The sequence below is a fragment of the Schistocerca americana genome, chromosome 5, assembly GCF_021461395.2.
Source record: "Schistocerca americana isolate TAMUIC-IGC-003095 chromosome 5, iqSchAmer2.1, whole genome shotgun sequence".
Classification (NCBI taxonomy): Eukaryota; Metazoa; Arthropoda; class Insecta; order Orthoptera; family Acrididae; genus Schistocerca; species Schistocerca americana.
This window is the reverse complement of record NC_060123.1, coordinates 52,754,641-52,780,258: the sequence shown is the minus strand read 5'-3', so window position 1 is coordinate 52,780,258 and position 25,618 is coordinate 52,754,641. Positions and strand designations below refer to the sequence as shown.

The 25,618-nt window shown below is 42.0% G+C and overlaps 1 protein-coding gene across 3 annotated transcripts in view; it reads left to right on the top strand.

Annotated features, from left to right (window-relative positions):
- Nucleotides 1–25,618, top strand: part of LOC124615701 (S1 RNA-binding domain-containing protein 1) — a 235,337-nt gene that overhangs the window by 69,006 nt on the left and 140,713 nt on the right. For all 3 annotated transcript variants that reach the window (XM_047143740.1, XM_047143741.1, XM_047143742.1), the window contains one exon: nucleotides 10,684–10,880. In XM_047143740.1, the coding sequence (XP_046999696.1) occupies nucleotides 10,684–10,880 (197 nt within the window). The remainder of the gene's footprint in view (nucleotides 1–10,683; nucleotides 10,881–25,618) is intronic.

Here is a 25,618-nt window from a genome sequence, read left to right as displayed (position 1 = left end):
ATCAAAACGAAGAAACTGTCTGTTTGTAATATAAGACACTTCAGCAGTTTCCGTAACCATACTACAGTTCACACCGTTAGCACCCAATTTAATATTATGTTCCACTTTGTTTAGTCTACTGTCATGCTCATTTAATTTAAGGGTTATTTGTTCAGTTTTGTTAGTAATTTGTTCTACACCACTCACAACCGCACTCACTCGTTCAGACACAACTTTAACACTGTCCAAACAATTTTCATTCACAGAATCAATTTTTCTATTTAAATTTCCATGTGCAGTTTGACACACAGATTCTACTGACGTCAGATTTGACTTGACTTGACTTGACCTACTTCTTTTCTTATCTGATCTATATTCTTTTTTCCTTCCAATAGCAACATTTTCTGAAGACTTTTTACACCCACTTTCTGCATCAGAAATTCTCTTATTTACATGAGTATCAAACACCTGCAAATCCGTCCTCCACATCTTTTTAAGCTCAACAGCCTGTTGTTCTATTTTCTCATTAATTTCAGTCTTAAACTGTTTCAGATCATTAGCTAGCTTGAAAATACTACCAGACTGTTGTTCAACTTTCTGATCTAACTTCCCAAAATTTTGTTTTATCTCAGTTAAATTCTGATTAATATTACTGAAAATTTGATTCATATTCGCCATTAAAGCTGCAAACATATCTTGTAAATTTACTGGTTTGTTTTTCTGTTGTACAATTTTTTGTTCAGCTAATTGTACAGGCACAATACCAAATTTGATATCTGTTCTGTCAGCCTCGTCACTCACATTAACACTACTGACATCAAACAAACTATTAATACTGAAATCATTCAACTGACTATCGTGAAGATTTAAACTGTCACTCATACCAGAATCGGTCGGAACATTGTGTTCCACTTCCATCTTTACAACTGGAGATATCTGAGGCACAGCGTTACTTAATACCTCCATATTAACAGTATCCCCTACTTGCTTTTGTTCAGGAGTACTTGCCTGACTAGCACTCACATCAAACTGACTTACATCGCCCTCTCTCACATCCACAGAATTATCATTCCCATCCATACCAGCAAGTCTGTTTACACATGCAAGTAATACACTATATGAACTTAGCTTATATTTCTTCGTCCGACGTCGTCGCAGCATGTTGAAAACAGCAATCTGCCTTCCTTCCCACGATGTACCAGATTCAGGGCCCCCACGCGTTACCACTGCGATGGAAGCTGCTGCGCCTTGCTGTCCGCTTACTGTGCCATCTGTTGCTCAGCAGACCAATTCTACGCTGCGCCTTCAGTCCCGTAGCATCCAGCTCGCTATAAAATTTCCGTTCCACAGGTTCTCTCCTCGTTGTATCTCAAAACGTATGTTCGTCTTCACAGCACTATCTCACTCGCACCTACATTCACTGTTGTAAAGTTGCTTATTGGCCGTTCCTCTCGATCACGAATTCGGTTCCTACAGCTTTGTAGTTTCCCAGGCCGATGCATCATGTGCGGTGCGGCACGTCACTTTTTACCGCCCTGCCAATGTCCAGCAATGTTCATTTGTCTAGCTAAAAGCTGTAGTAGAAAATACTAGACCACTACTGTCTATTGCCGGTCGCAACATACATAGAATTGTCCGGTAAACGGGATGTGGCTAGTACTGAAATAAAAGTTTTAACTTGGCAATGTAAATTTTTAGGTGTATTTTTACAATTAAGATTACAGTTAATACTGCCAAGTCCGTACTAAGTGGAAACACAATGTAAAGTTCACACGCACACACCACAATCACACATGTAGCCAGTTTATGGTATTTACACCCGTTACCAAAGTTAATAGAGTTCACCGGATCGATTAATTATGAAAATGCTCGCTCAAATGTTGTGCACTCTTCTCTACAGGTAATACCTGTTCCAGTCTTAGATCGCACAACACGCCACGGGGTTTTAACTAACAGTCAAAAGCAATAATTTTGATATTCCGGCCGAAATTCCACATGACTTCCACTATACCGTTCACTTAAATACACTTTGTACTACTTCGCGAACTCATAATTAGCATTTTTCCGCGATTTTGGAGTACTTTCGTCGCAGCTGCTTTCAGTGAGATGTTACTAGTTCGAACCCTCAGCCCCCACTTACTTAGATCACACCAAAGGCTTTGTTCCCAGTGTAGATTGGCGCGAGCCTGCATTTTTCTGATTGGCTGATATCACAAACAGCAAATCAGGTTGTAGTATTATCCCGTGCTAACCCGCGCTTTACTTCAATGACCAATCATAGTAAAACATTTCTTTCTATGGCAATTGCTAAAGGAATAAATTTAGAAAAGTATCAAATATAAAATTACTCCTTCCGAAATTACCGATTAATTTTGTGTTCTACTCACAATTTATTAGTACCATAAACTGACTGCACATTTAATTATAGTAAATCCCCTGTATATTTTAACTGGTACTTCATGAATAAACAAAACAATTTTCATTTACTTCTGTTCTTCTTCACTTATACAACACTCACACTGCTAATTAATACACATATAAAACAATTATAATTATGCAAATACATTAAATATTAGTCAGACATAACTTTACAACATTGTTTTGACTATGACTGCTAGCACTGTCCGTCAACTGCTGACCTCTGCTGCCTACTAGTACAACTACGTGCAGTTCTGTAACTCAGGTCTATGTCAGCGGGTTACATCTGTCGATGACTCATGCCTATAACGATATCGTCTTAACAAGTGACAGGAGCGATGTGAAGGCGCTTCGCCTCATTCTGCAAAAGCGTCAGATAGTAGCTGGCTTATCTGTTTTCTCAGTGTTTCAACCTTGTTTGCGAGGCTGTCTTAATTCACGTGTGTCGCTATCGATGCACTGTTGCAAGTCGCCACTGATGAACTGCATTGGGATGGCGTGGTCACATCCTGAATTCTATCTGCTAGGCCCATTACAGTTTGTTGTGACATGTCTGTCAGGGATGCTATAATGGTCTTTATTTTAGTTGCTGGCATGCTGCTCCACAGTGTGCTCAACAGCGTATCTGGTATGGTGCATGCAATGACCTTGCTGTGCAGATGTTGAAGGTACAGAGATGTTGAAGGTACAGAGACTGCTTTCTGTCCCCAATGTCGTCCTGCATAAGTACTTGCCTCACTCACTCTTCCTGTGAATCAGCTCTATGTAGAGCCTCTGATAGAGTCTCCACAGGCTTGAGTACTATGTCTTGTACTTCTGTGGCATTACAATTGTACAATTTCCTGATGACTATCACGAATTTTGTGAAGGCTGCTTTTACTCTGGTGCGGAGAAAACGTACCTCAACTTGAGCAAACCATAATGCCGGATTGTGTGGCCAAAGCAGAGGTAGTCGCACTGCGAGCCTTGATATGACTGGTATGTCTACTATCTCAAAAAATTCTTGATTCTTGAAAAATCGCCGATCAGTTGGCTGTATAGCATTTTATTCTTGCTGGCTGTATCACTTCGTGGTGACCACTGTTGCAAGAGCTGTTGATAGCCTTCCAAACTGAGTATGAATTGCTCATAACTCTGCCAGATACAGATACGAAATATTCATTCTGGCATATCAAGTACAACATTTATTTTAGAATAAATCAAATTACTGTAACAGAAGCAGAACATTCCAAATATATAATGAATGAGGCAAAATGATTTCTACAGTGTAGGTGCATCAGTCAAGCTTGATTGGTAACTAAGGAAAGTTTTCATCAGTCATAGGGCATCACACTGCAGTTCAAATGGTTCAAATGGCTCTGAGCACTATGGGACTTAACGTCTGAGGTCATCAGTCCCCTAGAACTTAGAACTATTTAAACCTAACTAACCTAAGGACATCACACACATCCACGCCCGAGGCAGGATTCGAACCTGTGACTGTAGTGGTCACACGGTTTCAGACTGAAGCACCAAGAACCGCTCAGCCACAGCGGCCGGGATCACACTGCAGTGAAGTGAAATTTAATTATAGTCCTCCCGGTAACCAACACACGAACATTTTTGACAGCTTAACTGAACTAGTTGACGACTTGTTATCAGAGTGTGTTGACATCTGCTACTACAATGCTGTGACCCTTGTAGCACCTACGTATATTCTCCTTCACAAACATTCTGATAACAAATATCTCCACTGGAGTACTGTGGCCATCTTCTCTTAGAGAGATTGTGTTCTATAGTCTAGGCTGTATCCTGCATATACCAGTCCCAGCCTCTCCGTCTGTTTTTGATCCATCAATAAACCAGGTTATGTATTCTGAACAGTATTTTGGTTCATTCTTTCACTACTTCCTGCTTCTAATAGTTACATTTAAAGGTTTTTTGAAGCAGCTGGAATGTATTGTATAGTCAACCAGCATTTTCCCAACCATTGCTATACTTTCTATGTTCATATGCTGGTATGGGATTTTAGATTTCTTAAAGGTTTCTGGTATTTTCCAGTTTTTAACTGGTATGCCCCTACCATGGCTGCTATTGTTGCCCAAAGATGTAATTGGGACATCTCCAGCATTGTCTCCATTCCAGCAATGGATATACCAGTAATTCTGCCTTTAATGGCTGTTGTTGTTGTGGTCTTCAGTCCTGAGACTGGTTTGATGCAGCTCTCCATGCTACTCTATCCTGTGCAAGCTTCTTCATCTCCCAGTACCTACTGCAACCTACATCCTTCTGAATCTGTTTAGTGTATTCATCTCTTGGTCTCCCTCTACGATTTTTACCCTCCACGCTGCCCTCCAATGCTAAATTTGTGATCCCTTGATGCCTCAAAACATGTCCTACCAACCGATCCCTTCTTCTAGTCAAGTTGTGCCACAAACTTCTCTTCTCCCCAGTCCTATTCAATACCTCCTCATTAGTTACGTGATCTACCCACCTTATCTTCAGCATTCTTCTGTAGCACCACATTTCGAAAGCTTCTATTCTCTTCTTGTCCAAACTGGTTATCGTCCATGTTTCACTTCCATACATGGCTTCACTCCATACAAATACTTTCAGAAACGACTTCCTGACACTTAAATCTATACTCGATGTTAACAAATTTCTCTTCTTCAGAAACGATTTCCTTGCCATTGCCAGTCTACATTTTATATCCTCTCTACTTCGACCATCATCAGTTATTTTACTCCCTAAATAGCAAAACTCCTTTACTACTTTAAGTGTCTCATTTCCTAATCTAATCCCCTCATCATCACCCGATTTAATTTGACTACATTCCATTATCCTCGTTTTGCTTTTGTTGATGTTCATCTTATATCCTCCTTTCAAGACACTGTCCATTCCGTTCAACTGCTCTTCCAAGTCCTTTGCTGTCTCTGACAGAATTACAATGTCATCGGCGAACCTCAAAGTTTTTACTTCTTCTCCATGAATTTTAATACCTACTCCAAATTTTTCTTTTGTTTCCTTTACTGCTTGCTCAATATACAGATCGAATAACACCGGGGAGAGGCTACAACCCTGTCTCACTCCTTTCCCAACCACTGCTTCCCTTTCATGTCCCTCGAGTCTTATAACTGCCATGTGGCTTCTGTACAAATTGTAAATAGCCTTGCGCTCCCTGTATTTTACCCCTGCCACCTTCAGAATTTGAGAGAGATTATTCCAGTCAACATTGTCAAAAGCTTTCTCTAAGTCTACAAATGCTAGAAACGTAGGTTTGCCTTTTCTTAATCTTTCTTCTAAGATAAGTCGTAAGGTTAGTATTGCCTCACGTGTTCCAACATTATTACGGAATCCAAACTGATCTTCCCCGAGGTCCGCTTCTACCAGTTTTTCCATTCGTCTGTAAAGAATTCGCGTTAGTATTTTGCAGCTGTGACTTATTAAACTGATAGTTCGGTAATTTTCACATCTGTCCACACCTGCTTTCTTTGGGATTGGAATTATTATATTCTTCTTGAAGTCTGTGGGTATTTCGCCTGTCTCATACATCTTGCTCACCAGATGGTAGAGTTTTGTCATGACTGACTCTCCCAAGGCCATCAGTAGTTCTAATGGAATGTTGTCTACTCCCGGGGCCTTGTTTCGACTCAGGTCTTTCAGCGCTCTGTCAAACTCTTCACGCAGTATCTTATCTCCCATTTCATCTTCATCTACATCCTCTTCCATTTCCATAATATTGTCCTCGAGTACATCGCCCTTGTATAAACCCTCTATATACTCCTTCCACCTTTCTGCCTTCCCTTCTTTGCTTAGAACTGGGTTGCCATCTGAGCTCTTGATATTCATACAAGTGGTTCTCTTCTCTTCTCTCCAAAGGTCACTCTAATTTTCCTGTAGGCAGTATCTATCTTACCCCTAGTGAGACAAGCCTCTACATCCTTACATTTGTCCTCTAGCCATCCCTGCTTAGCCATTTTGCACTTCCTGTCGATCTCATTTTTGAGACGTTTGTATTCCTTTTTGCCTGCTTCATTTACATTTTTATATTTTCTCCTTTCATCAATTAAATTCAATATTTCTTCTGTTACCCAAGGATTTCTATTAGCCCTCGTCTTTTTACCTACTTGATCCTCTGCTGCCTTCACTACTTCATCCCTCAGAGCTACCCATTCTTCTTCTACTGTATTTCTTTCTCCCATTCTTGTCAATCGTTCCCTAATGCTCTCCCTGAAACACTCTACTATCTCTGGTTCTTTCAGTTTATCCAGGTCCCATCTCCTTAAATTCCCGCCTTTTTGCAGTTTCTTCAGTTTCAATCTGCAGTTCATAACCAATAGATTGTGGTCAGAATCCACATCTGCCCCTGGAAATGTCTTACAATTTAAAACCTGGTTCCTAAATCTCTGTCTTACCATTATGTAATCTATCTGATACCTTTTAGTATCTCCAGGATTCTTCCAGGTATACAACCTTCTTTCATGATTCTTGAACCAAGTGTTAGCTATGATTAAGTTATGCTCTGTGCAAAATTCTACAAGGCGGCTTCCTCTTTCATTTCTTCCCCCCAATCCATATTCACCTACTACGTTTCCTTCTCTCCCTTTTCCTACTGACGATTTCCAATCACCCATGACTATTAAATTTTCGTCTCCCTTCACTACCTGAATAATTTCTTTTATCTCATCATACATTTCGTCAATTTCTTCATCATCTGCAGAGCTAGTTGGCATATAAACTTGTACTACTGTAGTTCGCATGGGCTTTGTGTCTATCTTGGCCACAATAATGCGTTCACTATGCTGTTTGTAGTAGCTAACCCGCACTCCTATTTTTTTATTCATTATCAAACCTACTCCTGCATTACCCCTATTTGATTTTGTATTTATAACCCTGTAATCACCTGACCAAAAGTCTTGTTCCTCCTGCCACCGAACTTCACTAATTCCCACTATATCTAACGTTAACCTATCCATTTCCCTTTTTAAATTTTCTGACCTACCTGCGCAATTAAGGGATCTGACATTCCATGATCCGATCCGTAGAATGCCAGTTTTCTTTCTCCTGATAACGACGTCCTCTTGAGTAGTCTCCGCCCGGAGATCCGAATGGGGGACTATTTTACCTCCGGAATATTTTACCCAAGAGGACGCCATCATTATTTAATCATACAGTAAAGCTGCATGTTCTCGGGAAAAATGATGGCTGTAGTTTCCCCTTGCTTTCAGCCGTTCGCAGTACCAGCACAGCAAGGCCGTTTTGGTTATTGTTACAAGGCCAGATCAGTCAATCATCCAGACTGTTGCCCCTGCAACTACTGAAAAGGCTGCTGCCCCTCTTCAGGAACCACATGTTTGTCTGGCCTCTCAACAGATACCCCTCCGTTGTGGTTGCACCTACGGTACGGCCATCTGTATCGCTGAGGCACGCAAGCCTCCCCACCAACGGCAAGGTCCATGGTTCATGGGGGGGGTGGGGGGGGGGGGCTAGGGGGCTAGGCAGGCCAATTGATGTACCTTCCCAAGTTCCTTAGAAGCAACCTACTGTTCTACTTTATTCCACCATACTGAAGCCCCATAAATTATTGTAGATGTTATTACATATGTATATCCACTACATGCTATTGGGGCTTCGACCACAATTTTTACCACAGGCCTTTCTAGTCAACATGGGGGCACCTCTTGCCTCGGAACATATATTCTTTATGTGAGCAGTCCATGTAAGTTTCTCTTTCAAGATTACCCAGTACCTCATTACCCCCTCTTCTGGTAAAATTTTGTCGAAGATCTTAAGATTCCAGTACGTGTGATGAATGTTTCCTCGTTATCAGTGTTAAGAGAGCATGAGTTTTCTTGGAACTATCCATTAGATCCTGTTTCGTGCACCTCTTTTGAATAATGCACTTTAAACATTATACAAAACTGGGGTAGGAAACATTGTTCTAACCATACTTGCAATTTTACCAAGAATTACTATGAGTAAATCATCTGTGTATCCTTGGCCAAAGTAATCTCTATCATTTAATTCTTTGATGAATTTATTCACCTCTAGGTTCCATAATAGTGGCGACAAATCCTGTCCTTGCAGACACCCCCTTGTGATGTTGATCACCACAACAATTTCCTGGAAGTGTAGAGCTTTTTTTACTTTCCCAGCAAGGTGATGAAGTCCTGTGTCACAGGGTTTGGTTGTTATGCATGTTGGTTTTCAAGGGAGAGGAACCTCAGTTAACTTCCATTTCCAACATACACATTAACCAGTTTTTGTGAAGTCATTAGAAGAAAGGAGTAGTGATTCTTAGCCTTGGTGTGATCATATCTCCCTTCCCTAGCCTTGGAAGGAAAACAACCTTCACTGTCCTCCAAGCATAAGGAATGACATCTGCTACTAGATTGATTCTGAACTGTCTGCATGGGTGTCTGATTAATCCCTCTCCTTCTTGTTGCAGTAGAGCTGGAAACATTCCCTCTGGGTTTGGTGACTTGATCAGGTGAAATAGTCCCACCACCCACTGGATTTTCTTGAAGTCAATATATTTTCTGGTAGATTCCCAGTTCTGCCATTGGTGCCAGTATCTCACAGGGACTAAATCTTGGTATGTATAATCTGCTATAGTGCACTGAGGGAAAGGAATCTTTAGGGACACATTCAACATATCAAGCACTTTCTATGTGTACCCACCAGCATCCTTCCTTAGAAAGCCTCCTGGATTTGTTGGTATTCCTGTGAAAATTTTGTGAAGGATGGCTTTGACAGCTGACCTTCCACTTTGTCACAGAGTACCTTCCATGATGATAGTTTTGCTTCCTTAATAACCAGACTCTCTCCATGTTTAGCCCATTGTCCTTTCTTTCTTGCAAATTTGAACAGTCTTCTTACCTGCTTCCTTTACAATTTCAGATTATTGTTCCACCAGGGTACTTTCCTGTTTGTGTACTTCTTGGTGACCTCCATATCCTCAAGATCTGTTGGTTTGTGTTCAAAACTTAACAGTAGATAAGCATGGGTTTGGGTCTTTCCTGTATGAGTCCCAATCTGTTTCCCTGGAATTCCTAAAGGCCGTGGTCTGTTTAATACCCATATAAACCCCACACTTAATGGAGGGGTACATGTGTTCCATAAGGACAGCTCCAGTGCCACGTGTCGTTGTTTGTCTTAACTACCTATTATGAGGACCCAAAAGTTATGTCAGTTACTTCCTCCCTTCTATTACTGAAAGTAATTTACCTATCCCTATTCAAGATCTGTGAATTACTCTCCAGTAGGTATTCCAGTAATTCCTCTCCTCTGCTGTTGGTGTCTCTGATACCACACACGAGGTTGCAGGCATTACCATCACAACCAACGAATTCAGCTGCAAGCAACATGCCTACCAGTCCCCTCACTCCCTGGGGAAGAAAAGTACTGTCCTCTCAAGGAAGATAAGCTGAGGCCAGTACAAATTCCCATGTTTCTTTCCTCACACTGTTTCATCCTAATTGTCACTAAGTGCTGGAACAGAAGTTCACCATCATCATGAATGAAATTCCATTTTTGACATAAATGCATGTTCTTGGGATTTTTAGATTCCTAGTGTAAAACAGTTTACCCCCATTTCCTCCAAGTCCCCTTTATATAAATGGGTTCTGGGAACAGGGCAACATCCACCTCTTGTCTTTGCAGAAGGCCACTCAAGATGCTAACTTGCCCCCTTACCTTGTTGCAGCTTCATCTGCAATGCTTTTAGCCTCCAACTCGCATTAATGGTCATTTCTGATGCCTTTAATTACCATGATAGTAACCTACAAGGACCCTAAGTACAATATCAGGTCCCACACTCACATTACCTTCAGCAATGCCTCTGCAATTTCCACCACAGGGGTTTGGCCATCAGATACAACTGTCCGTTTAATTACTCTCTAGTCATATGTCTAGACATTCTGGTTCTGCACCTGCACTTTCTCAAACAATGTCTTTGGAGGAACATCTCTAATAAGTTTCAGTACAAAAATTGATGTCTTCATAGTCTTGAAGAGTGTCGCTGCTGTCTTGACTTATAGCTTTGCCTTCTCCTTTGGCACCAGTTGCTTAAGCCAATCCGCTATTCCCACCCTGTCACACACAAAGATTACAGGACCTTTACCCAGACAGACCCTCCTGAATTTATGGTGTGGACTTGGGTCAGCAGCTCAGGCGACAGAGTTTAATCACTGAACTTGAACTATTATCTTTTCTTTTTTCTTACCACTTTGCATTCATTTTACTGTCACTTATTGTACCACTGTAATTTTAATTCAGACTCAAATAAGCATTGCATGGGATTTTCAGCATGCAGATATGTACTGGAGAGATGCAGAACTACTAGCAGATCTGCAAGAAATAAGCCCTGAAATAGCTGAAAATGTCATTAACCTGTTTGACACAGACAACACTATACCATTCATTGCTCGCTATCGAAAGGAACTCACTGGTAACATGGAGGCCGAGAAATTGCGCCATGTTAAGGAATCATATGACTACATAAAGTAAGTACTATATTTAAATTTATTTTTTATTCCTTGCAAAATAGTGTGTGTTGCAAGACTCTCAAAATTAACTCTTCTAAATCAATGCGTATTATAAAAGTGGACGTGTATACATACATGTGTATGTTTCACATCTCCTCCTAAACCGCTGGATTGCTTTCAGCCAAACTTGGTGCATGTATAGCTTACTGTCTGGAAAGAAACACTGTGTGGTTAAGAACTACATACCTCTGAATGGGGTAGGGTTGGGGATGAAAAAGGAGTGTAGCTCACATTGCACAAATAGATTGATTATATTCCACCAGTATTTGAGAATAGGAACATGTAGTGACTTGAAACCAAGTTTAACCAAGTTTGTATGATTTCAAATCTTTATGGGACTTTTTCTCACTGACACCTCACACACATAATGGAGAAAGGAAAAATGTTTACCGCTTATTACATTTTTAATGTTATGCAGTAAAACTGCTGCATCAGGAATGACCTTTTAATTTGTTACTTCTTTATTAATAACTCTATTTGCAACACATTTTGCGGACATCATTCACGGAAACCACACAGTTCCGGAGATATGACATCACAAATTTTGACTGTTGGCAGCACTGGCGCAGCTCGCACATGCTTTAATATTAAGCTCGTCAAGATAAGTAATTAATAACTGCCAATTAAGTTAATATTACACCGTAACAAAGTTAGAGTCTGTTTTATTTTAGTACTGTATCTACTCGGGGAATTAAAGGTTTTAAGTTCTATCTTTTATTTCCTTTCAAAACGCGTAAAGTACGTATCACGCATACATGATCCTAGGCTTAATTTTTCGGGTATACAAGTTTTGATTTTTAACATTAGTTTAACTGCATTACATTATTATATCAATAGTATACATGTATATTAGTGTTCCACATAACTTTAGTGGCTGTGATCTGTAGTTAATAGAATATTATTGTTATTGCCTAGATAAATTTTGTAAAAAATATTGTAAACAACCATGAGTGAGAAGTGTTTGAGCTGCCATAGGAAAGTCAGTTCTGGGGTTCTGTGCAGCTGTTGTGGCAGATGGTTACATTGGGGTGAATGTAGTGGCATGCGAATCAGGGAAGTAAATGGGTCTCTTCCATGGTATTGCAGATTATGTTCAGGGTATAGGAAAATAGCGGAACAGGAAGGGAAGATTAGAGCCCTGGAGGTCCGTATACAAAATATGCCATGAATGTTACCATTGTGGACCATTTAATCATTTATATCTGCAGCAAAGAGAATCGCTGTTGAAATCTGAGAGTACATTAGGATTGTGAGGATCACACAGATACATTTGACTGTCTGGTAAATGAAGTTGGGAGGGGAGGGGGGAGGGGGGAATCACATACTCTTGTCTATAACTCAACTTTGGTGTCTGAAGAACAAATTTAGTACCATAATTTCTTTGGTATAAGTTCTCAAGTCATATACGCTGTCCAGTGACTAACTGTCTAAAGGCTGAACCTTTTGCTGTACAGACCTGTGCAAAGTGTGTAGGAAGAGAGTCAGGAAGGTTTTGGAAGGTACCGACAGGGATGTGGACCCTTGCCAACTCAATTGGCATGGCCAGCTGCACTAGGTTTTTCTGTTGAGGATCCACGACATGAACAGCCTGATCAAGGTGGGCCCACAAATTCTCGATTGGGTTTAAATCCAGGGAGTTTGGTGGCTGGGGGAGTATGGTAAACTCATCCTGGTGCTCATTGAACCAAGCCTGTACACTGTGAGCTATTTCACATGTTGCATTGTCCTGCTTGTCGATGCCATCGTACCAAGGAAAAACGAACTGTGTGTACAGATAGACATGGTCCCAAAGGATAGATGCATCCTGGTGTCGATCTATTGTGCCTTCCAGAATGATAAGATCACCCAGGGAATGCAATGAAAACATTCCCAAGACTATAACACTCCCTTCTCCTGCATGGACCCTTCCGACGATTGTTGCGGTGTGTTTGTTTTCAGGCGTTTCATGGTGTACGTGCCAATGGCCACCTTTCCTATGGAGTATAAAACGTGATTCATCTGAAAAGGCCATCTGTCGCCACTCAGTGGCACTATTTGTGTGCAGATTCCAACCTTTGTCGCCAGTGAACAGCGGTCGGCATGGGTACACGAACTACGTGCCTGCTGCAGAGGTCCATATGCAGCAACATTTGCTGAACAGTCATTGAGAAGACACTGTTGGTAGTCCCTTTGTTCATCTGGAGGTCAGCTGCTCAAAAGCTACCCAAATGTTCGTCCTTACTCATCTCCGCAGCCATCGTTTACCCTTCTCATCTATGACTGTCATGCACCACAGTTGCCTCTGTGCTCTGTGTGCTTTGGATAGTGCCATTTTGTAGTGCACGGTATACTTTAACCGAGGCAGCAGGCAAACAGTTTACAAACTTACCATTTTAGGAATGCTTCCTCCATTGTTCCAAAAGCCAGTGATCATGTCCTTTTGAACATCAGATAAATTACTCCATTTCAGCATTATGACAACAGTTGCACTGTTTTATGCATCCCCCCCCCCCCCACCCCCCCTCTGCCCCCCGCCACATTTTGTAGACCTTCCACTGCTAGTGCTGCCACGTGCCGTTAGTTAGTGGGGTCATATTAATTTGACTGGACCATGTACATCTGAGATGTTGATTTCTCTTTTTTGTATAATTGTGGGTATTCATTTCTCTGAAATACAAATTCCTATGGTGATTTTATGATCGAGATTTTGAATCCCTCTTCCTGCGGTTCTCCTTTACATAAAATCTAGTAATCTGACATTTAATAGTCATCCTTCATTTAAAACAAAGCACAAAATGACTACTGACAGGCTTTCATCAACACAAAACTTGTAATGGGGTCAATCAATACCAAGTGGTCCAGCACTGGTTGCTTGACCATCTCAGAAAAAATTTGTATTTGCTGGGTGTGTTCCCAAATGTTTAGGCCCCCAGGGGCTCAGCATTCATTTGCTGAGTACGGGCTTGGCGACCCCGGGGTCCTGAGCTGGGGACTGGTCGGTGCCGCCAGTCTCCTGTCACCGTAACCCCCGGACATGCTTCAGCGACCACCGTATGGCGCAGCGGTGGAATGTTGTGTGCTGCGGGGAATGGTAATCTTGGCTTGACCGCCTGGATTGCGAGGAAGGCCGACCTCTCTAAAAACCCCTCAATCTTCCGGTGTGCTCTGCGCCTATGAGATGCATGGCTGTTGACGTGGAACAGTCGCAAGCGGGCAACCTCTGGGGCACCTGCCGCACCCCAGTTGTATTAGGCTTACTCAGGCATGCGGGGCCCTGTCTGAGCGGACCTTTAGTTCCCTAGCTGCTCGTGGGACCGCAATGGACCCTTCGACCTCTACATTTCCCCCTACCAGTGGCTTGGGTGGGCCACTGGTAGGAAAACACACACCATCGAAGAAGCGACTTCGTGCTGCGAGTCCTCCAGCGCCTAGTGTTGATCGAGATTTGTCAGTCTGTCATAACAGAGCACATGCTGATAATCAGAATGTGTTTTTGATTATTAAATGGAAGGAGGGTAGCTTTGAGAGGGTTTCTCCCTTTTACATCCACAAGGGTCTTGAGGGAATTGCAGGAACACTTAAATCTGTGAAGCGACTGCGCAATGGGACTCTGTTAGTTGAGACATCTAGTTCCCGTCAAGTCGCTTCTCTTCGGAAAGCAACCTGTCTCGGTGAGTACGCTATCGAGACCGAGCTTCACTCCACTCTGAACTACAGTAAGGGTGTTGTGACATGTAGGGACCTGGTGGATATCCCCACAGACGAGTTAAAATCTGAATGGGCTGATGAAGGTATTGTTGACGTACAGCATATTATGAAACGAGTCGATGGGGACCTAGTCAAATCCGACTCGTTTATTCTCACGTTCAGTTGCCCACGACTCCCAGAGCATGTTAAAGCGGGGTTCTTACGTTTGCCAGTAAGGCCATATTTCCCCAACCCAATGCGCTGCTTTAAATGTCAGCGCTTTGGGCATACTACGTTGGGGTGCAATGGGATAGCCACTTGTGGTAAATGTGGTCAGCCTGCCCATGAAGGAGCTGATTGTTCATCGCCTGTGAAGTGCGTGAATTGCTCTGGGAGTCACCCTGTCTGGAGCCGGGTCTGCCCCATCTATCTCGACGAACGGAAGATACAGGAGATTAAAACATCTAAGCGCATCCCCTATGGTGAGGCCAAGAAGCTCTTTAAGGCCATGCAACCTCCTGTGTTTACTACATCTTTTGCTTCCGTTCTGAAAAAACCGGTACAAGTGGCCACTGTTGCTACGCAAACGGAGGTTGCTAGTGTTAGCACTAATACCTGCATTTGCCAGTGCACTTGTGCTGCTGCAGTTGTTTTGCAACCTGCGGCTCTCCCCGCAACATCGGACAAGGCTGTGGTTGCTGACATTGGGGTACTTCCTCCCTCTCCCCATATGGGGCCTTCTGCCCAGGCGAGTAATGCTCCACCTGTTGACAAGGCTCTGCATTCTAAGCCCCCCAAGACGAAGAAGCCGAAGCTGAAGGTTTTGCCACCTGCGGAGACTAGTCAGGGTCGGTCCGATGACGAGGCCATCGTACTGTCTGACGTCTCCCGTGGGTCGTCATCGGAGCTGATGGACATTGACGTCGACCGGGGGCGATCTTCTCGCCCCAGGAATAAATCTCCGGCCAGTACGGGCTCTCCTCCAAAGCACAGAGGCAGGGTGAGAGTTCAGCCCCCCTGATCACTGGCTCCCATATTACAGTGGAACCTGAATGGGTTCAGGACGCATGTGGCCGAATTACAGCTCCTTGTACGAGAGTGCCCTTTGTGCTTCTGTCTCCAAGAGACACATTTTCGGGCCACTGATGCTCCTTCTTTACGGGGCTATACCGTCTATCGGAAAGATGATCTGACGGGGGAAAGGGCAAAGGGTGGTGTTGCGGTTTTTGTCCGTGACATGCACCCCTCCTCTGAGCTCCCTCTCGTTACAGACTTGCAAGCAGTTGCAGTTGACCTTCTTGTGGGTCGGAGGCTCACAGTCTGTTTACTTTACTTACCCCCTCAGGATGCGATAGACTCTGAGGCTCTCACAGACCTTATTAGCCAACTTCCCCGCCCATTTCTTCTTCTGGGGGATTTCAATGCTCATAATGTCTTATGGGGCTCTTCGACTACTTGCCCCAGGGGTCGCATTCTGGAAAGCCTCATGATGTCTGAAGAACTGTGCATCCTCAACTCTGGTGCTCCCACTCATTTCTGTACTGCTTCTGGGTCGTCATCAGCTATTGACCTTTCCTTTTGCTCTCCAGCACTCGCGGATTCTGCTCTGTGGGAGGTTGCTGCTGACCTCCATTCTAGTGACCACTTTCCCCTTTGGATTCGCCTCCTGGATGAGGCTATGGCATTTCCGGTACCGCCCCGGTGGCACCTCTGCAGGGCTGACTGGACACTTTTCAGCCAACTGGCTGTTTTGGAGCACCGTGCCAGCGTCCACGAATGGGTGGACCATGTTATAGCCGTGATCTCCCATGCTGCTGAATTGTCAGTCCCACGGTCATCCGGTCATCCCAAGAGGCGTCCTGTCCCTTGGTGGACCACTGAGTGCCGCTCAGCTATCCGAGCCCGCCGTGCAGCTCTGCGCCGCTTCAGGTGCCGTCCCTCAGCTGACAATCTTGCGGCCTTTCGGGTGGCAAGGGCCAAGGCGCGGCGAGTGGTTAAAGAGAGCAAACGACGGTCCTGGCAATCGTTCTTCAACTCCATCTCCCGCTCCACTAGTTCTACGAAAGTATGGGAAGCCATCAGGAGAATTTCCGGGAAACTCGGCCAGCTACCTGTCACGGCATTGCTGCATCAGGGAAGTCTCCTCACGGCGCCGAGAGACATTGCCTAGACACTGGCCATGCATTTTGCGGAATCTACCGCTACTATTAACTGTGATCCGGATTTCTGCCGGTACCGCACTGCCATCGAGAGGGGTCACTTGGACTTCCGGTCTCCAAATTCTGAACCCTACAACTGCCCCTTCACAATGTGGGAACTGGATTCGGCCCTGTCTGAGGCTCATGATACTGCGCCTTGCCATGATCACATCCGGTACAGCATGCTGCAGCACTTGTTACTGCCTTCCAAGGAAGTTCTCCTGACTTTTTTTAATATGATATGGTTATCTGGCACGTACCCTGACTCGTGGAAGGAGGCGATTTTGATCCCCCTCCTCAAACCGGGGAAGGACCGAACGCATCCCAGCAGTTACCGAAGTATTGCTTTGACGAGCTGTGTCGGGAAGACGTTAGAACGCATGGTCAACCGTCGCCTGGTTTGGCTGCTCGAAACCAGGCAGCTCCTTAGCCCCTCGCAGTGTGGCTTTCGGAGATGTCGTTCAACTATAGACAACTTGACCCTGCTTGAGGCGGCCATCCAGCAGGCCTTCCTCCATAACCAGCATTGTCTCGGTGTCTTCTTTGACATTCATAAGGCGTATGACACTACTTGGCGCCGCCATATCCTCAATCAACTCCATGAATGGGGTTTTCGTGGCCGCCTCCCCATCTTCCTTCGGTCCTTTCTTTCCCACCGCCTCTTTCGATATAGGGTTGGTAATGTGCTATCTGATTTGTATGTGCAGGAGAATGGTGTTCCTCAGGGAAGCGTTTTAAGTGTCACCCTCTTTGCCGTCGCCATTAACAGTATCACGTCCACTATCCGGAGTCCTGCCCAATGCTCCTTGTTTGTGGACGATTTTGCTGTTTTCTGTTCTTCCTCCAGTCTTGTCACTGCTAGTCGGCAGTTGCAGCTTACGATACAGCGATTAGAGGCATGGACTGCGAAGACGGGTTTTTACCTTTTCTGCCGACAAATGTGTGTGTGTTCATTTTAATCGTTCTCGACGTCTTTTTACCTCCCCTGAATTGCGTCTGAGGGACACCATTCTTCCTTTTAGCGACACTGTGCGGTTCCTGGGCCTCACTGTTGATTCCAAACTGTCGTGGTTGCCTCACCTTAGAGACCTCAGGGTGCGGGCCCTGAAGGCACTGAATATTTTGAAGTGTCTGAGCCATAGGTCCTGGGGAGCAGATTGGGCACGTCTGCTGCAGTTTTATAGGGCTTTCGTCCGATCGCGTCTTGACTATGGTCGCACCGTGTATGGGTCAGCAAGGCCTTCGTATCTGAAGATACTTGACGCAGTACACCATGAGGGTATCAGGCTGGCCACTGGTGCCTTCCGTACCAGTCCCATCCCCAGCCTGTGTGCTGAGGCAGGGGAACCGCCGCTCGCCATCCGGCAGAAACTCCTCATGGTGCGACGGGTGTGTCAATTCCTTGCCTGTCCTACATCCCCTGCGTACCCTACCGTTGCCCGACCGCCTATGGAACGTCTCTTTTCCAGTCGTCCCAGGGCAACGAGACCATTTGGGATTCGTGCCAAGCATTTGCTTGAGTCGCTTGGTGTGGAGCGTGTGGCCCCCCAACGACAAGGTTTTACTCGCCTGCCTCCCTGGGTGCTCCAGAGGCCCAGCGTCCTTTTAGACTTGTCGGAGTACCGGAGGAGCTGCACTCCTGCGTTTGTTTTTACCGCCTTATTTTATGATATTTTAAACCACCATCCCGACCATGTACGAGTATTTACGGATGGCTCTAAACAGGGGGACTCTGTTGGTTGTGCTGTTGTTTTCCCTGATCGACTCGTCAAGTTACGGCTTCCTGCGGCGTTTACCATCTTTGATGCCGAATTGTTTGCGATCTTGCGGGCATTGGAGCGGATGAGATGTGTTCCCAGTCGTCAGTTCCTCATCTGTTCTGACTCCCTGAGTGCCCTTCAGACCATGCAACACTTGTACCCAGCGGATACGGTCGTCCAGAACATCCATGATGCCCTACTCCACCTGCAGCGGCAGGGGAAGGAGGTTTCCTTCTGCTGGGTGCCGGGGCACGTGGGTATTAGGGGAAACGAGCTGGCGGATGTGGCTGCCAAAGATGCATGTTCCCTCCCTCACGTTGTTGACTGTGCCGTCCCCCTCCATGCTTTTACCTCCCTCCTGCGTTTTCGCGTTATGCGTCAGTGGGAAGAGGAGTGGCTGGCAGTCGGTGAAAATAAGCTGCGTCTGGTCAAGGCCACCACGCGGCCATGGCGTACGTCCTACCAGTCATGCAGGCGGGATGAGGTTCTCCTCACTCGCCTCCGCATCGGGCACAGTCCCTTCACACATGGTTTTTTACTCCGGCGGGAGGATCCCCCCCCCCCCCCACCCCCCCCCCCCCACCCCTCTGCAGTGCTTGTGGCGTCCAGATTACTGTCCACCACATTTTACTTGACTGTCTTTTATTCTCTGACCAGAGGGCGGTGGTTTCTTTGCCACCGGATTTGCCCTCTATTTTGAAAGGCGACGCAACGTCTGTGTTTAAGGTTTTACGGTTTTGTGTCCTGTCCAATTTGTTGCCACGGCTTTTAGGGAGAGGTTTTTAATGTGCTGCTGGATGACTGGCTCACCCAGATTTTAGGTAAGAGGTCAACCAGTCACGTCTACCTCCTTGTTTTCCTTCGGTTTCTGTCCCCCCTTCCTTGTGTTTCCTTTCCTTTTTTAGTGCACTCCTTCTCCACTTGTTTTGCCTCTGTATGTGAGGATTTGAAACTGCGTCAGGTCTGTGTCTTTTAGCTGTTCCCCTTGTTCGTTGTTCGTCTTAGTCCCTTCACTGCATGTGTTCCTGTTTTTATGCGTTTGGGCGCTGATGACCCCGCTGTTTAGCGCCCGTAAACCTCAAACACACACACACCAAATGTTTAGTAGTCACAAAAATATTTTTTGAAAAAAATTTGTTGTTTATTGTTTTGAAATGGTGGCCATGTGTTCCAGGCCGCATGCATTTTTTAAAAAAAGCATCTACATTTTTTACAGGTATTCAGTAGTGGATTGTCCTAAGCCTTTCAGATAAAATGCATTTAGTTCAACACACATCATTTAGCTGAATGTATTCTTTAATATATTTTTAATAGTTCAAAATTATCAGCCTCAAATTAAAGAAACTCAATTTTTGAACAGTAGTTTTCCAAAGAAAGATTAATTTCTCAGCCTTAATATTTTTTCTGCTATTACACTGTATAGTATAGTTACTTTTTATAGAGTATCAGTGGTGAGCAGCTTACACTTAAAAAAATACACTATTTTAAAAAATGGATTTTTTTTTTTGAATTTTTCCATTTTGTGACCTGCAATATCTTTGTTGGAGGACCAGATAAAAATCTGAAAATTTCACAGTTAATAGACCATGATATCAAACTTCAGTATAAATTTCAACTTTGGGATTCAATTGGAAGTTATGGAAATATGATTACAAACACGAGTCAAAATTAAGTTTTTTTAAAAATCTGCAATATCTTGTAGGCTAATCAAATAAAGTAGACCAATTGTATAATGTAACACACCACATTACACTAGCTAATGATTATTTGTCGAAACAATGCTGTGGTAATTGTTTCAGCAGGCTAACAGTTGCCTCTGCAAGCCTATACAAGTCTGATTCTTGTCTTCCTCCTTACACCAACAATGGTCTACTCACACTTATTTAGCTAGAAGTTCTTGTAGTATGCAGTTGAGAAATGGTTTCTCAGTGTTCTGTTGGTGTTGTTATTAATGATGCATGACATAAAAGTGTGTATGGAGTGTATCCTAAAGACATTACTTTAATCGAAGATTACAGTGAAGAAGAAAAAGTGTTGTTTTACTTACGAGTCGGCCCAGAGGTCAAATCAACATGCAAGTACCATGAAATAAAATATTTAAAAATATTTTATCACCTTCTGGTCAGTCTTGCATGGACCCTTTTGAGAAACATAAAAAACCCTGTAACAAAAGGTCTGTGAGAAATAACATCTGATCATTATTCTAAAAATAAAAGCCCTTTTGTCAATCACATACCAGGAAAATAATTGTGTCCAACATGTTATTCTAAAATATTTGTAATTCACTAGAGAAAGGATAGTGAAACCTCAGATACAGAGTTTTGTGACTTATCAGCAACCATTAAAAAGTAGATACAGCTTGTGAAATCCTGGGTATATCGGATGCTAGTAAAATTAGGAAACTAATTCAAGATAAAAGACCAAGTACCTTGAATATAAAAATTGAGAAAGTGGCAGCTATAGTCAAAAAAAGAATTTGGAAGTTTCATTTCAAAATACAGTTTGTTCTAAAACAGAAGGAAGTTCTAAAACTTCATCAACCGAATATGATGATTTGATAGAAAAACTAAAAGCTAAATGCAGTACTTTAAACAAAGTGGATAAAATTAAGATTATCAGTTTACTGCTGAAGTCTTGGAGTCGAGCAAAAGTTGGTGAAAAATTCAATGTGTCAGAACGTCTTGTTAAGTTAACAAGGCAATTAGTAAAAGAACAGGGAATTTTACCAGCATTAAAAAAGAAAAGTGCATCTAATTTGGCAGGTGAAAACACAATCAAGGAAGTTAGTAAGTATTATGACGATGACAATAACAGCTGTTTGATGACTGACAAAAAAGACTGTTTCTACGAAAGAAAATGGTTCTAAGATTCAAAGACAAAAAAGGTTAATAGTGTGTAATTTATATGAACTATTCACTGAATTTAAAAAAGAAAATCCTGACATTAAAAATGGGAGATCAAAGTTTTTGCGAGTGAGACCAAGATGGTGTATTGTTGCAGGGGCATCTGGCACCCGTAATGTTTGTGTTTGTTTGTATCATCAGAACGTAAAGTTGATGATAGATGGGGCCAATCTTACAGTTGACTATAAAGACCTTTTGGAAGTTACAGTATGCAATATTGACAGTTACAATTGAATGATCAAGGGAAAATGTGAAGACTGTCCAAGCAAACAAGCCTTACTTGTCATGTTTCAAGAAGACGATTTTATGCCCGACAATATAAAATACAAACAATGGGTGACACAATACAGAACTGAAATGGTGACAGTCATAAAATCACAAGAAGAGTTTTTGAAGTGTTGGTGGCTAACCCTGAAAATCTGAAAATGCATCATTTTATTGCAAAAGCTCAAAGTAAATTTTTGAAAGACAAAAAGTAAACATTGGCAGCTGATGAATGTTTATTTCTTGCTGACTTTTTGGAAAATTATTCCTTTGTTATTCAAGATGAAGTACAAGGGCACCACTGGGTAAACAAACAGGCCACAGTTCATCCATTTCTATTCTATTATAATGACGAAGATAAACTAATGAGCTACAGCTTTTGTGTCATAAGTGACTACCTTGAACACAACACTACAGCAGTGCACTTTTTCAATTAAAATTAACAAACTACTTTAAACAGCCCCACTCTTCCATAAAGAAACTAATTTACTTTTCGGATGGGGCAGCAAGTCAATATTAAAAAAAAACAAACTAACATCTCCTTTCAAGAAGAAGATTTTGGGTTTGATGTAGAATGGCACTTTTTCACTTCATGCCAAGGAAAGAATGCTTGTGATGGTGCTGGGGGTACAACAAAGCAAGCTGTCACAAAAGCAAGTCTGCAGCGGACTGATAACAATCATATCATAACACCTCAAGAAATGTTTGAATTCTGTAAAAAACATATCAAAGGAATTGCCTATGGTTTTGTACAACGTGAGGAAATACAAGAAGTGTCTGACAGTGTCTTGAAGGAAAGGTTCAACACTTGTCAGAAGATTAAAGGCACTCGATCTTTTCATTGTTTTGTACCCCATTCACACAACTTACTGAAGTTTAAGATCACATCAACTTCGCCTGATAGTGAACTTCATCAGTGTGGAAAACTTGCACAACTGGTTCTTCAAAATAAAGACATAGTGGCTTGTGTTTACGATGAACAGTGGTAGATTGGTGAAGTTGATAATATTTGACAAAACCAAGATGTACATGTTTTATTTTATCACCCTCCAGGACCAAGGACATCTTTTCAAGTTTGGATGCCACTTAAAAAAGTACTAAGGAAGCTGTCTCCCATTGAAGTTATAAATGTGACAGGAGATCCTAACACCCAAACTGAGTGAACAAATTTCTCAAATGTTAATTTTGTGATGTACTAAAAACAAATAACAAGAGAACAATATAATGTAATTAGTAGGCTTATTTTCAATAAAAAAGTAATTAATCATAGATATTATAAAACTGTATAGGGTCATTCCATATCAAATCACCCAATAAAAAATAAATTTTACACCGACCTCCTTAGATTTTCATGAAATTTGGCTCAAATGGTTCTAATACCATCCTGACAACACCTGCAAATTTTTTTTGCTGTATCTCTTATAGTTTTTTTTATAAATTTTTAAAGTTTTTATGTTTTGCATTTTCTGAACCTTCGGAAATGGTAAATTTAATTTGTATTCAAAACTTTAAAATTTCTTATCTTAAAAACTCTTTTAGATAACAACATGAATTTTTGCAGCAAGTTTATTTATTATACATATTTGAAGATAAAAATGATACTATTAAAATATATTAATATTTTCTATGAAAAAAATATGTATATGTATTTTTTTCTTTTTTTAACAGATGTTTTGTTTTATAAGAATTGCAATATCTAGAGTCTCAGACCTGATAGAATGCTCAAATTTGTTTTAATTTACTCTTAAACATATAGGCTACTTGATAAAACAAAAATAATGATGGCTTTTTAACATGTTTATTAATTATAGTAGATCACATTAGAATTATGTACAAAGATAGTGTTCTTACAACACTTATGTATAACCCAACTGATTGCTTGAAACATTGAATTTTTTGAGTAATTTTGTCTTTTTAATAAACATTAATGCTGATTCAAACTGTTTTTCCACTTCATCCAAGAGCTTTCAGTTCTTTTGATACAGTCTTTTTTGAAGTAATACATTCTTCCAGCGCTGCTTGATTGAGGTGCGTCTACTATGCAAGAATCTTCTCTTTCAGGCCAATAAAATGATGCAGCTGGTCCTGAAGGATGTGGAAATAGAATTTCTGCATCTTCTTCATCATTGAATATTGTTTTTACCTGTCCAAAGTACCATTTACCATCATGATTTGCATGGTTCAACACGAACCTAATCAGAAGAAGAATGGAAAGAAAAGACTAAGGAGGGTTTTACACTATCTGTAGTCCTTCTAATTTCAACGTTGTTTGTTGGAAGTGGTTTGAAGTTATGAAAACTTCTTGTTCCAGGAATGGTTCGGGTTGCTGAAAAAACGTTTTTCTAGTTTTAACCGTAGCAAATCAGCTTCTTTTTTGTCAATAAAGTGAAAATGAATGTTTTCAATATTTTTTTCACAAAACTTGTACACATTGATTGCTGTCATTATTTGTTCTTCATCTGAAAGCTGTAGACTGGCTTTCCTTAAAATTCTTTTAATAGTTCCTCCTAGGCCATCACAAATTGACTTCCCATGACTTGTTGCAAAAAAAGAGTGTTGGGCCTTCAAATTAAAGTATCTCAAGTGTTCAGTCAAATTTTTAAAACTGTTTCTATTTTTGTACTGCCCAGCACAACCATCTGTAAAGTAGTGAACTGAGTCAATGTCAGTATGATGTAATGACAGCCACTTTGTAATTTCTTTTTGCACAAAGTTAACAAAACCAGTGTCATGTTCTTGGTCATCACTAATAAAACAGTGGTTGGAAACAAAAACATTGTTTTCCTCATTTCCTAGGAAAACTCCAACTGGGTGTAGAGTACAACCACCTCTATTCCAGTGGTAACTTTGGATCTCATTTTGTATAACAAAGGAATAATTTTCACTGAAATCCATCACAATAATTGCTATTTTGGGTGGTGGGTCTTCTTTCAATCTTTTAAAGGCTGCTGATTGGGATTTTGCTATAAACGAGTGCGGAGTGAGCTTTTCCAACGACCTAACCAATAAAGAAATGTAGTCTTCAACACTGATAGACTGTTTGATCATTTCTGCCCTGTCTGTGTTAACCCACTGACTGATTACAATTTCTTCTTCTAAATCATAATCTTCACTTAGTTTTTCAGTTAAGTACTCAGTTAGTGCAGCATTTGCAGGACAGCTGCCACAATGATGTAGCACGCAGTTTTGGTTTTCCGTGTTGCACACAAGCATCTTAATTAGGTCTTTATAAGATTCTTCAGTTTTCACAGCATCCAATAATAGTTTAACATTCTGGTGGATACTGCATACACATACAGTGTGTGTGCCTGCAGCACCAGCAAGGATACACCATTTAGGTCTCAAGAAACAAAATTTTGGAAATCCTACTTCTACCTCGGGATTATCCCATTTGAAAGAATAATAGAGTTCTCTCAAGTTACACAAAATGAGTCTTTTTTTGCATGTACACATTTTTTTGAACACTTACTTTGTCTTTTGTTCCAGGTAGCACTCTGGAACTTTCATCCTTTTCCTAAAAATCTGTTACAAGTCTTACTGTATTTTCAGAAAGAGTTTTACCTCTTTTTGGACCAGGAGTTTCCAAAATACCCTCTTCAGCTTTTAGCTTTCTAGCTTGTCGCACCATGTACTCACTTACATTAAATTCTTTCATCACTTTATTTCGACTCCAAGAATCTGGAGCCAAGGTCAGAATCTGGATTTTTCTAGACCTCCAACAGATGACATCTTCTCTTTCATAAGAGAAATCATTACATCAAAATCCTTTGCTTTCTCAACCACACTTGTATCTTCTTCGTCATCATCAGAACTTGGTGCATCATATTTTAATGCTTTTGAAACCGCCTTTTTTGCAATCTTTTCAATACTACTAACCTTCCTTTTAAGATAAGACCCTTTACTTT